We start from the raw sequence: 12,487 nt of genomic DNA, 5'->3' as shown, positions 1-12,487 counted from the left end.
GAGACAATTGTCCCAAACTCACCCTCTTCAATACCTGTAACGAATGTTTCAAATGTTGTGTGGTTGTTGAGGAATACGACTACTTTCAACGTGGCTTTTGTGGGTTGTGGAGTGAAAGCATTTCGTCTGCTTCGGCTGACAACAGATTCGACATTCAACGCAGCAATACAGTCATTGCGGCGTTCACGTGAAGTTCTTCAAATATTAACTCACAGCCAAGTCCGGTACGGACTCTGTTTCATGAACCCGTGTCTGCAGTGTCGTTCCGTCGTCGTCGCCTGCTCAAACTCCCAAGTGGCGCGGTACTCAACAGGGTGGAGGCGCCTTTGTTGGTGAAATCCTCCGGGCTGGCTGGAAGTCAATTAACTTGGCGTCCGAGGGCGTACTCGGCATCTTTGGTCTCCGCTTTGAAACTCCGGGTGCCTGTAATTCACTTGGCGTCGTATTGTGTCAGTTCGTTTTTCTCTTTTCGAGAAAGCGGTAATCGTATTTCTTGTCCGATGTTCACCATTGAGCAGAGACTCTTACTCAAGTTATTCAATATAGGTGAGAAAACGTGTTTGCTGAGCAAATAAGGGCTTCAGAATTCCAGGTCAGAATTATTACTGACATGAAAACAAGCACAGTGTTCGCAACCTATGTTTATTAGGTCATTTTTAACACCACAGGCAAAATAGTCGATAAACTTATGCTTGAACTAAAAAGATTTCAAATGCATATATTTGAGTACCTTGCTCAACAATTTCCTGGAATATCAGAAAGACATGAAAAATGGAAATAAAATGTTAAAAATGACGTCTACGAATTACGATATAGAGCAAAGCACAAAAACATGATTCTTTACTTTTTGATCAAGGGTAGTAAACTTAGTCCAGTGACGGGATCTGTGATGCACCTCTCGAGCAGTTGGAGATAGGTGAGGTTCTCTTGTGTGTTGGGATCAAAAAAGCCCTTGGTGTCGTCATCTGGGTCGGACAAAATCTGGTTCATTTCCTCATCAAAGTAGCCTCTTCGGTAAGCCACCTGCACGGGCACTCTGTGACTGAATACTGGGTCAACGATGCCTCCTGTGGCAATTTGAGCCTCAAGAAGACGAATTCCATGCTCTTTGACGATCAGGTCTTTTTTCAGGGCCTGGAACAGAGAGATTGTTTTTTCCGTGTAAGGGTCTCTGTATCCCGTGACAGCTCGTTCTGCTGAGAGCAGCTTCTTTTGCCACTCGCTGCCAACCACTCTCAGAGCCACAGCTTCTTCGACCGAAAGTTTCTTGTTGTTGACTGGGTCTACGACAAAGCCGGTGGCAGCCTGGGCTTCCAGGAGCACGAGGGACGTCCCAGGAGTCAGCAGGCCTCTGGACTTTGCTTCATAAATGCTCAGCGTCTCTTTTGTGGACTGCAAGTGCACACCTGCAATGCAGTTGGTCCCTTCCAGGTACCTGCGGACCGAGTCCATTTCACTCACTTCCTTTACTGTGATTGTTCCTGCGTTGAGATCTTCGTAGAGGTCTTCAGTGATGATTTTGGATTGAAGCAACTCCGTAGCACTGACATCCTTCCGAATACCATGGAAGCTTCCGGTCTCTGTGACTGTGGTGGTGATGGTGGTCTCCGCGGTGCTGCTGTCAACCTTTGTTTCTGGTGTTTGACATGTGATGACCGGTGAGGTTGCGGCGGTGGTGGTCTGCTGCTGAGTGATAATCAAGATGATCTCCAAAAAGCGTTCAATCGTGATGGCTCCAGATTTGTACTGTCGCACAAGCTCTCGCCTCTTCTCCTCAGTGATGTATCGAGAGTAGAGCAGATCCCACAGCGACACCGTTGTTCCGTGATACTTCCCGCCTGCTCGGGTGGTTGTCTTTGATTTCAGGGTGAGTTTCGTGGCCTCATCAACATAGAAATAGAACTCCCCTTTCTTCACAATAACTAACAAACTAAGTCCAGTGACGGGATCTGTGATGCACCTCTCGAGCAGTTGGAGATAGGTGAGGTTCTCTTGTGTGTTGGGATCAAAAAAGCCCTTGGTGTCGTCATCTGGGTCGGACAAAATCTGGTTCATTTCCTCATCAAAGTAGCCTCTTCGGTAAGCCACCTGCACGGGCACTCTGTGACTGAATACTGGGTCAACGATGCCTCCTGTGGCAATTTGAGCCTCAAGAAGACGAATTCCATGCTCTTTGACGATCAGGTCTTTTTTCAGGGCCTGGAACAGAGAGATTGTTTTTTCCGTGTAAGGGTCTCTGTATCCCGTGACAGCTCGTTCTGCTGAGAGCAGCTTCTTTTGCCACTCGCTGCCAACCACTCTCAGAGCCACAGCTTCTTCGACCGAAAGTTTCTTGTTGTTGACTGGGTCTACGACAAAGCCGGTGGCAGCCTGGGCTTCCAGGAGCACGAGGGACGTCCCAGGAGTCAGCAGGCCTCTGGACTTTGCTTCATAAATGCTCAGCGTCTCTTTTGTGGACTGCAAGTGCACACCTGCAATGCAGTTGGTCCCTTCCAGGTACCTGCGGACCGAGTCCATTTCACTCACTTCCTTTACTGTGATTGTTCCTGCGTTGAGATCTTCGTAGAGGTCTTCAGTGATGATTTTGGATTGAAGCAACTCCGTAGCACTGACATCCTTCCGAATACCATGGAAGCTTCCGGTCTCTGTGACTGTGGTGGTGATGGTGGTCTCCGCGGTGCTGCTGTCAACCTTTGTTTCTGGTGTTTGACATGTGATGACCGGTGAGGTTGCGGCGGTGGTGGTCTGCTGCTGAGTGATAATCAAGATGATCTCCAAAAAGCGTTCAATCGTGATGGCTCCAGATTTGTACTGTCGCACAAGCTCTCGCCTCTTCTCCTCAGTGATGTATCGAGAGTAGAGCAGATCCCACAGCGACACCGTTGTTCCGTGATACTTCCCGCCTGCTCGGGTGGTTGTCTTTGATTTCAGGGTGAGTTTCGTGGCCTCATCAACATAGAAATAGAACTCCCCTTTCTTCACAATAACTAACAAACTAAGTCCAGTGACGGGATCTGTGATGCACCTCTCGACCAGTTGGAGATAGGTGAGGTTCTCTTGTGTGTTGGGATCAAAAAAGCCCTTGGTGTCGTCATCTGGGTCGGACAAAATCTGGTTCATTTCCTCATCAAAGTAGCCTCTTCGGTAAGCCACCTGCACGGGCACTCTGTGACTGAATACTGGGTCAACGATGCCTCCTGTGGCAATTTGAGCCTCAAGAAGACGAATTCCATGCTCTTTGACGATCAGGTCTTTTTTCAGGGCCTGGAACAGAGAGATTGTTTTTTCCGTGTAAGGGTCTCTGTATCCCGTGACAGCTCGTTCTGCTGAGAGCAGCTTCTTTTGCCACTCGCTGCCAACCACTCTCAGAGCCACAGCTTCTTCGACCGAAAGTTTCTTGTTGTTGACTGGGTCTACGACAAAGCCGGTGGCAGCCTGGGCTTCCAGGAGCACGAGGGACGTCCCAGGAGTCAGCAGGCCTCTGGACTTTGCTTCATAAATGCTCAGCGTCTCTTTTGTGGACTGCAAGTGCACACCTGCAATGCAGTTGGTCCCTTCCAGGTACCTGCGGACCGAGTCCATTTCACTCACTTCCTTTACTGTGATTGTTCCTGCGTTGAGATCTTCGTAGAGGTCTTCAGTGATGATTTTGGATTGAAGCAACTCCGTAGCACTGACATCCTTCCGAATACCATGGAAGCTTCCGGTCTCTGTGACTGTGGTGGTGATGGTGGTCTCCGCGGTGCTGCTGTCAACCTTTGTTTCTGGTGTTTGACATGTGATGACCGGTGAGGTTGCGGCGGTGGTGGTCTGCTGCTGAGTGATAATCAAGATGATCTCCAAAAAGCGTTCAATCGTGATGCCTCCAGATTTGTACTGTCGCACAAGCTCTCGCCTCTTCTCCTCAGTGATGTATCGAGAGTAGAGCAGATCCCACAGCGACACCGTTGTTCCGTGATACTTCCCGCCTGCTCGGGTGGTTGTCTTTGATTTCAGGGTGAGTTTCGTGGCCTCATCAACATAGAAATAGAACTCCCCTTTCTTCACAATAACTAACAAACTAAGTCCAGTGACGGGATCTGTGATGCACCTCTCGACCAGTTGGAGATAGGTGAGGTTCTCTTGTGTGTTGGGATCAAAAAAGCCCTTGGTGTCGTCATCTGGGTCGGACAAAATCTGGTTCATTTCCTCATCAAAGTAGCCTCTTCGGTAAGCCACCTGCACGGGCACTCTGTGACTGAATACTGGGTCAACGATGCCTCCTGTGGCAATTTGAGCCTCAAGAAGACGAATTCCATGCTCTTTGACGATCAGGTCTTTTTTCAGGGCCTGGAACAGAGAGATTGTTTTTTCCGTGTAAGGGTCTCTGTATCCCGTGACAGCTCGTTCTGCTGAGAGCAGCTTCTTTTGCCACTCGCTGCCAACCACTCTCAGAGCCACAGCTTCTTCGACCGAAAGTTTCTTGTTGTTGACTGGGTCTACGACAAAGCCGGTGGCAGCCTGGGCTTCCAGGAGCACGAGGGACGTCCCAGGAGTCAGCAGGCCTCTGGACTTTGCTTCATAAATGCTCAGCGTCTCTTTTGTGGACTGCAAGTGCACACCTGCAATGCAGTTGGTCCCTTCCAGGTACCTGCGGACCGAGTCCATTTCACTCACTTCCTTTACTGTGATTGTTCCTGCGTTGAGATCTTCGTAGAGGTCTTCAGTGATGATTTTGGATTGAAGCAACTCCGTAGCACTGACATCCTTCCGAATACCATGGAAGCTTCCGGTCTCTGTGACTGTGGTGGTGATGGTGGTCTCCGCGGTGCTGCTGTCAACCTTTGTTTCTGGTGTTTGACATGTGATGACCGGTGAGGTTGCGGCGGTGGTGGTCTGCTGCTGAGTGATAATCAAGATGATCTCCAAAAAGCGTTCAATCGTGATGCCTCCAGATTTGTACTGTCGCACAAGCTCTCGCCTCTTCTCCTCAGTGATGTATCGAGAGTAGAGCAGATCCCACAGCGACACCGTTGTTCCGTGATACTTCCCGCCTGCTCGGGTGGTTGTCTTTGATTTCAGGGTGAGTTTCGTGGCCTCATCAACATAGAAATAGAACTCCCCTTTCTTCACAATAACTAACAAACTAAGTCCAGTGACGGGATCTGTGATGCACCTCTCGACCAGTTGGAGATAGGTGAGGTTCTCTTGTGTGTTGGGATCAAAAAAGCCCTTGGTGTCGTCATCTGGGTCGGACAAAATCTGGTTCATTTCCTCATCAAAGTAGCCTCTTCGGTAAGCCACCTGCACGGGCACTCTGTGACTGAATACTGGGTCAACGATGCCTCCTGTGGCAATTTGAGCCTCAAGAAGACGAATTCCATGCTCTTTGACGATCAGGTCTTTTTTCAGGGCCTGGAACAGAGAGATTGTTTTTTCCGTGTAAGGGTCTCTGTATCCCGTGACAGCTCGTTCTGCTGAGAGCAGCTTCTTTTGCCACTCGCTGCCAACCACTCTCAGAGCCACAGCTTCTTCGACCGAAAGTTTCTTGTTGTTGACTGGGTCTACGACAAAGCCGGTGGCAGCCTGGGCTTCCAGGAGCACGAGGGACGTCCCAGGAGTCAGCAGGCCTCTGGACTTTGCTTCATAAATGCTCAGCGTCTCTTTTGTGGACTGCAAGTGCACACCTGCAATGCAGTTGGTCCCTTCCAGGTACCTGCGGACCGAGTCCATTTCACTCACTTCCTTTACTGTGATTGTTCCTGCGTTGAGATCTTCGTAGAGGTCTTCAGTGATGATTTTGGATTGAAGCAACTCCGTAGCACTGACATCCTTCCGAATACCATGGAAGCTTCCGGTCTCTGTGACTGTGGTGGTGATGGTGGTCTCCGCGGTGCTGCTGTCAACCTTTGTTTCTGGTGTTTGACATGTGATGACCGGTGAGGTTGCGGCGGTGGTGGTCTGCTGCTGAGTGATAATCAAGATGATCTCCAAAAAGCGTTCAATCGTGATGGCTCCAGATTTGTACTGTCGCACAAGCTCTCGCCTCTTCTCCTCAGTGATGTATCGAGAGTAGAGCAGATCCCACAGCGACACCGTTGTTCCGTGATACTTGCCGCCTGCTCGGGTGGTTGTCTTTGATTTCAGGGTGAGTTTCGTGGCCTCATCAACATAGAAATAGAACTCCCCTTTCTTCACAATAACTAACAAACTAAGTCCAGTGACGGGATCTGTGATGCACCTCTCGACCAGTTGGAGATAGGTGAGGTTCTCTTGTGTGTTGGGATCAAAAAAGCCCTTGGTGTCGTCATCTGGGTCGGACAAAATCTGGTTCATTTCCTCATCAAAGTAGCCTCTTCGGTAAGCCACCTGCACGGGCACTCTGTGACTGAATACTGGGTCAACGATGCCTCCTGTGGCAATTTGAGCCTCAAGAAGACGAATTCCATGCTCTTTGACGATCAGGTCTTTTTTCAGGGCCTGGAACAGAGAGATTGTTTTTTCCGTGTAAGGGTCTCTGTATCCCGTGACAGCTCGTTCTGCTGAGAGCAGCTTCTTTTGCCACTCGCTGCCAACCACTCTCAGAGCCACAGCTTCTTCGACCGAAAGTTTCTTGTTGTTGACTGGGTCTACGACAAAGCCGGTGGCAGCCTGGGCTTCCAGGAGCACGAGGGACGTCCCAGGAGTCAGCAGGCCTCTGGACTTTGCTTCATAAATGCTCAGCGTCTCTTTTGTGGACTGCAAGTGCACACCTGCAATGCAGTTGGTCCCTTCCAGGTACCTGCGGACCGAGTCCATTTCACTCACTTCCTTTACTGTGATTGTTCCTGCGTTGAGATCTTCGTAGAGGTCTTCAGTGATGATTTTGGATTGAAGCAACTCCGTAGCACTGACATCCTTCCGAATACCATGGAAGCTTCCGGTCTCTGTGACTGTGGTGGTGATGGTGGTCTCCGCGGTGCTGCTGTCAACCTTTGTTTCTGGTGTTTGACATGTGATGACCGGTGAGGTTGCGGCGGTGGTGGTCTGCTGCTGAGTGATAATCAAGATGATCTCCAAAAAGCGTTCAATCGTGATGGCTCCAGATTTGTACTGTCGCACAAGCTCTCGCCTCTTCTCCTCAGTGATGTATCGAGAGTAGAGCAGATCCCACAGCGACACCGTTGTTCCGTGATACTTGCCGCCTGCTCGGGTGGTTGTCTTTGATTTCAGGGTGAGTTTCGTGGCCTCATCAACATAGAAATAGAACTCCCCTTTCTTCACAATAACTAACAAACTAAGTCCAGTGACGGGATCTGTGATGCACCTCTCGACCAGTTGGAGATAGGTGAGGTTCTCTTGTGTGTTGGGATCAAAAAAGCCCTTGGTGTCGTCATCTGGGTCGGACAAAATCTGGTTCATTTCCTCATCAAAGTAGCCTCTTCGGTAAGCCACCTGCACGGGCACTCTGTGACTGAATACTGGGTCAACGATGCCTCCTGTGGCAATTTGAGCCTCAAGAAGACGAATTCCATGCTCTTTGACGATCAGGTCTTTTTTCAGGGCCTGGAACAGAGAGATTGTTTTTTCCGTGTAAGGGTCTCTGTATCCCGTGACAGCTCGTTCTGCTGAGAGCAGCTTCTTTTGCCACTCGCTGCCAACCACTCTCAGAGCCACAGCTTCTTCGACCGAAAGTTTCTTGTTGTTGACTGGGTCTACGACAAAGCCGGTGGCAGCCTGGGCTTCCAGGAGCACGAGGGACGTCCCAGGAGTCAGCAGGCCTCTGGACTTTGCTTCATAAATGCTCAGCGTCTCTTTTGTGGACTGCAAGTGCACACCTGCAATGCAGTTGGTCCCTTCCAGGTACCTGCGGACCGAGTCCATTTCACTCACTTCCTTTACTGTGATTGTTCCTGCGTTGAGATCTTCGTAGAGGTCTTCAGTGATGATTTTGGATTGAAGCAACTCCGTAGCACTGACATCCTTCCGAATACCATGGAAGCTTCCGGTCTCTGTGACTGTGGTGGTGATGGTGGTCTCCGCGGTGCTGCTGTCAACCTTTGTTTCTGGTGTTTGACATGTGATGACCGGTGAGGTTGCGGCGGTGGTGGTCTGCTGCTGAGTGATAATCAAGATGATCTCCAAAAAGCGTTCAATCGTGATGGCTCCAGATTTGTACTGTCGCACAAGCTCTCGCCTCTTCTCCTCAGTGATGTATCGAGAGTAGAGCAGATCCCACAGCGACACCGTTGTTCCGTGATACTTGCCGCCTGCTCGGGTGGTTGTCTTTGATTTCAGGGTGAGTTTCGTGGCCTCATCAACATAGAAATAGAACTCCCCTTTCTTCACAATAACTAACAAACTAAGTCCAGTGACGGGATCTGTGATGCACCTCTCGACCAGTTGGAGATAGGTGAGGTTCTCTTGTGTGTTGGGATCAAAAAAGCCCTTGGTGTCGTCATCTGGGTCGGACAAAATCTGGTTCATTTCCTCATCAAAGTAGCCTCTTCGGTAAGCCACCTGCACGGGCACTCTGTGACTGAATACTGGGTCAACGATGCCTCCTGTGGCAATTTGAGCCTCAAGAAGACGAATTCCATGCTCTTTGACGATCAGGTCTTTTTTCAGGGCCTGGAACAGAGAGATTGTTTTTTCCGTGTAAGGGTCTCTGTATCCCGTGACAGCTCGTTCTGCTGAGAGCAGCTTCTTTTGCCACTCGCTGCCAACCACTCTCAGAGCCACAGCTTCTTCGACCGAAAGTTTCTTGTTGTTGACTGGGTCTACGACAAAGCCGGTGGCAGCCTGGGCTTCCAGGAGCACGAGGGACGTCCCAGGAGTCAGCAGGCCTCTGGACTTTGCTTCATAAATGCTCAGCGTCTCTTTTGTGGACTGCAAGTGCACACCTGCAATGCAGTTGGTCCCTTCCAGGTACCTGCGGACCGAGTCCATTTCACTCACTTCCTTTACTGTGATTGTTCCTGCGTTGAGATCTTCGTAGAGGTCTTCAGTGATGATTTTGGATTGAAGCAACTCCGTAGCACTGACATCCTTCCGAATACCATGGAAGCTTCCGGTCTCTGTGACTGTGGTGGTGATGGTGGTCTCCGCGGTGCTGCTGTCAACCTTTGTTTCTGGTGTTTGACATGTGATGACCGGTGAGGTTGCGGCGGTGGTGGTCTGCTGCTGAGTGATAATCAAGATGATCTCCAAAAAGCGTTCAATCGTGATGGCTCCAGATTTGTACTGTCGCACAAGCTCTCGCCTCTTCTCCTCAGTGATGTATCGAGAGTAGAGCAGATCCCACAGCGACACCGTTGTTCCGTGATACTTCCCGCCTGCTCGGGTGGTTGTCTTTGATTTCAGGGTGAGTTTCGTGGCCTCATCAACATAGAAATAGAACTCCCCTTTCTTCACAATAACTAACAAACTAAGTCCAGTGACGGGATCTGTGATGCACCTCTCGACCAGTTGGAGATAGGTGAGGTTCTCTTGTGTGTTGGGATCAAAAAAGCCCTTGGTGTCGTCATCTGGGTCGGACAAAATCTGGTTCATTTCCTCATCAAAGTAGCCTCTTCGGTAAGCCACCTGCACGGGCACTCTGTGACTGAATACTGGGTCAACGATGCCTCCTGTGGCAATTTGAGCCTCAAGAAGACGAATTCCATGCTCTTTGACGATCAGGTCTTTTTTCAGGGCCTGGAACAGAGAGATTGTTTTTTCCGTGTAAGGGTCTCTGTATCCCGTGACAGCTCGTTCTGCTGAGAGCAGCTTCTTTTGCCACTCGCTGCCAACCACTCTCAGAGCCACAGCTTCTTCGACCGAAAGTTTCTTGTTGTTGACTGGGTCTACGACAAAGCCGGTGGCAGCCTGGGCTTCCAGGAGCACGAGGGACGTCCCAGGAGTCAGCAGGCCTCTGGACTTTGCTTCATAAATGCTCAGCGTCTCTTTTGTGGACTGCAAGTGCACACCTGCAATGCAGTTGGTCCCTTCCAGGTACCTGCGGACCGAGTCCATTTCACTCACTTCCTTTACTGTGATTGTTCCTGCGTTGAGATCTTCGTAGAGGTCTTCAGTGATGATTTTGGATTGAAGCAACTCCGTAGCACTGACATCCTTCCGAATACCATGGAAGCTTCCGGTCTCTGTGACTGTGGTGGTGATGGTGGTCTCCGCGGTGCTGCTGTCAACCTTTGTTTCTGGTGTTTGACATGTGATGACCGGTGAGGTTGCGGCGGTGGTGGTCTGCTGCTGAGTGATAATCAAGATGATCTCCAAAAAGCGTTCAATCGTGATGGCTCCAGATTTGTACTGTCGCACAAGCTCTCGCCTCTTCTCCTCAGTGATGTATCGAGAGTAGAGCAGATCCCACAGCGACACCGTTGTTCCGTGATACTTGCCGCCTGCTCGGGTGGTTGTCTTTGATTTCAGGGTGAGTTTCGTGGCCTCATCAACATAGAAATAGAACTCCCCTTTCTTCACAATAACTAACAAACTAAGTCCAGTGACGGGATCTGTGATGCACCTCTCGACCAGTTGGAGATAGGTGAGGTTCTCTTGTGTGTTGGGATCAAAAAAGCCCTTGGTGTCGTCATCTGGGTCGGACAAAATCTGGTTCATTTCCTCATCAAAGTAGCCTCTTCGGTAAGCCACCTGCACGGGCACTCTGTGACTGAATACTGGGTCAACGATGCCTCCTGTGGCAATTTGAGCCTCAAGAAGACGAATTCCATGCTCTTTGACGATCAGGTCTTTTTTCAGGGCCTGGAACAGAGAGATTGTTTTTTCCGTGTAAGGGTCTCTGTATCCCGTGACAGCTCGTTCTGCTGAGAGCAGCTTCTTTTGCCACTCGCTGCCAACCACTCTCAGAGCCACAGCTTCTTCGACCGAAAGTTTCTTGTTGTTGACTGGGTCTACGACAAAGCCGGTGGCAGCCTGGGCTTCCAGGAGCACGAGGGACGTCCCAGGAGTCAGCAGGCCTCTGGACTTTGCTTCATAAATGCTCAGCGTCTCTTTTGTGGACTGCAAGTGCACACCTGCAATGCAGTTGGTCCCTTCCAGGTACCTGCGGACCGAGTCCATTTCACTCACTTCCTTTACTGTGATTGTTCCTGCGTTGAGATCTTCGTAGAGGTCTTCAGTGATGATTTTGGATTGAAGCAACTCCGTAGCACTGACATCCTTCCGAATACCATGGAAGCTTCCGGTCTCTGTGACTGTGGTGGTGATGGTGGTCTCCGCGGTGCTGCTGTCAACCTTTGTTTCTGGTGTTTGACATGTGATGACCGGTGAGGTTGCGGCGGTGGTGGTCTGCTGCTGAGTGATAATCAAGATGATCTCCAAAAAGCGTTCAATCGTGATGGCTCCAGATTTGTACTGTCGCACAAGCTCTCGCCTCTTCTCCTCAGTGATGTATCGAGAGTAGAGCAGATCCCACAGCGACACCGTTGTTCCGTGATACTTGCCGCCTGCTCGGGTGGTTGTCTTTGATTTCAGGGTGAGTTTCGTGGCCTCATCAACATAGAAATAGAACTCCCCTTTCTTCACAATAACTAACAAACTAAGTCCAGTGACGGGATCTGTGATGCACCTCTCGACCAGTTGGAGATAGGTGAGGTTCTCTTGTGTGTTGGGATCAAAAAAGCCCTTGGTGTCGTCATCTGGGTCGGACAAAATCTGGTTCATTTCCTCATCAAAGTAGCCTCTTCGGTAAGCCACCTGCACGGGCACTCTGTGACTGAATACTGGGTCAACGATGCCTCCTGTGGCAATTTGAGCCTCAAGAAGACGAATTCCATGCTCTTTGACGATCAGGTCTTTTTTCAGGGCCTGGAACAGAGAGATTGTTTTTTCCGTGTAAGGGTCTCTGTATCCCGTGACAGCTCGTTCTGCTGAGAGCAGCTTCTTTTGCCACTCGCTGCCAACCACTCTCAGAGCCACAGCTTCTTCGACCGAAAGTTTCTTGTTGTTGACTGGGTCTACGACAAAGCCGGTGGCAGCCTGGGCTTCCAGGAGCACGAGGGACGTCCCAGGAGTCAGCAGGCCTCTGGACTTTGCTTCATAAATGCTCAGCGTCTCTTTTGTGGACTGCAAGTGCACACCTGCAATGCAGTTGGTCCCTTCCAGGTACCTGCGGACCGAGTCCATTTCACTCACTTCCTTTACTGTGATTGTTCCTGCGTTGAGATCTTCGTAGAGGTCTTCAGTGATGATTTTGGATTGAAGCAACTCCGTAGCACTGACATCCTTCCGAATACCATGGAAGCTTCCGGTCTCTGTGACTGTGGTGGTGATGGTGGTCTCCGCGGTGCTGCTGTCAACCTTTGTTTCTGGTGTTTGACATGTGATGACCGGTGAGGTTGCGGCGGTGGTGGTCTGCTGCTGAGTGATAATCAAGATGATCTCCAAAAAGCGTTCAATCGTGATGGCTCCAGATTTGTACTGTCGCACAAGCTCTCGCCTCTTCTCCTCAGTGATGTATCGAGAGTAGAGCAGATCCCACAGCGACACCGTTGTTCCGTGATACTTGCCC

General features: G+C 50.2%; 1 protein-coding gene across 1 annotated transcript in view; it reads right to left on the bottom strand.

Annotated features, from left to right (window-relative positions):
• Positions 1–623: 623 nt before the first annotated feature.
• The window catches only part of eppk1 (epiplakin 1), a 29,551-nt gene continuing 17,687 nt past the window's right edge, over positions 624–12,487 (bottom strand). Inside the window, 1 exon segment of the mRNA XM_061664637.1 lies at positions 624–12,486. Within this exon segment, the coding sequence (XP_061520621.1) occupies positions 841–12,486 (11,646 nt within the window). The 3' untranslated portion in view covers positions 624–840.

The sequence above is a fragment of the Phycodurus eques genome, chromosome 20, assembly GCF_024500275.1.
Source record: "Phycodurus eques isolate BA_2022a chromosome 20, UOR_Pequ_1.1, whole genome shotgun sequence".
In the NCBI taxonomy this organism is placed as follows: Eukaryota; Metazoa; Chordata; class Actinopteri; order Syngnathiformes; family Syngnathidae; genus Phycodurus; species Phycodurus eques.
The sequence above is the reverse complement of the archived record's forward strand: the minus strand, read 5'-3'. Positions and strand labels throughout refer to the sequence as shown.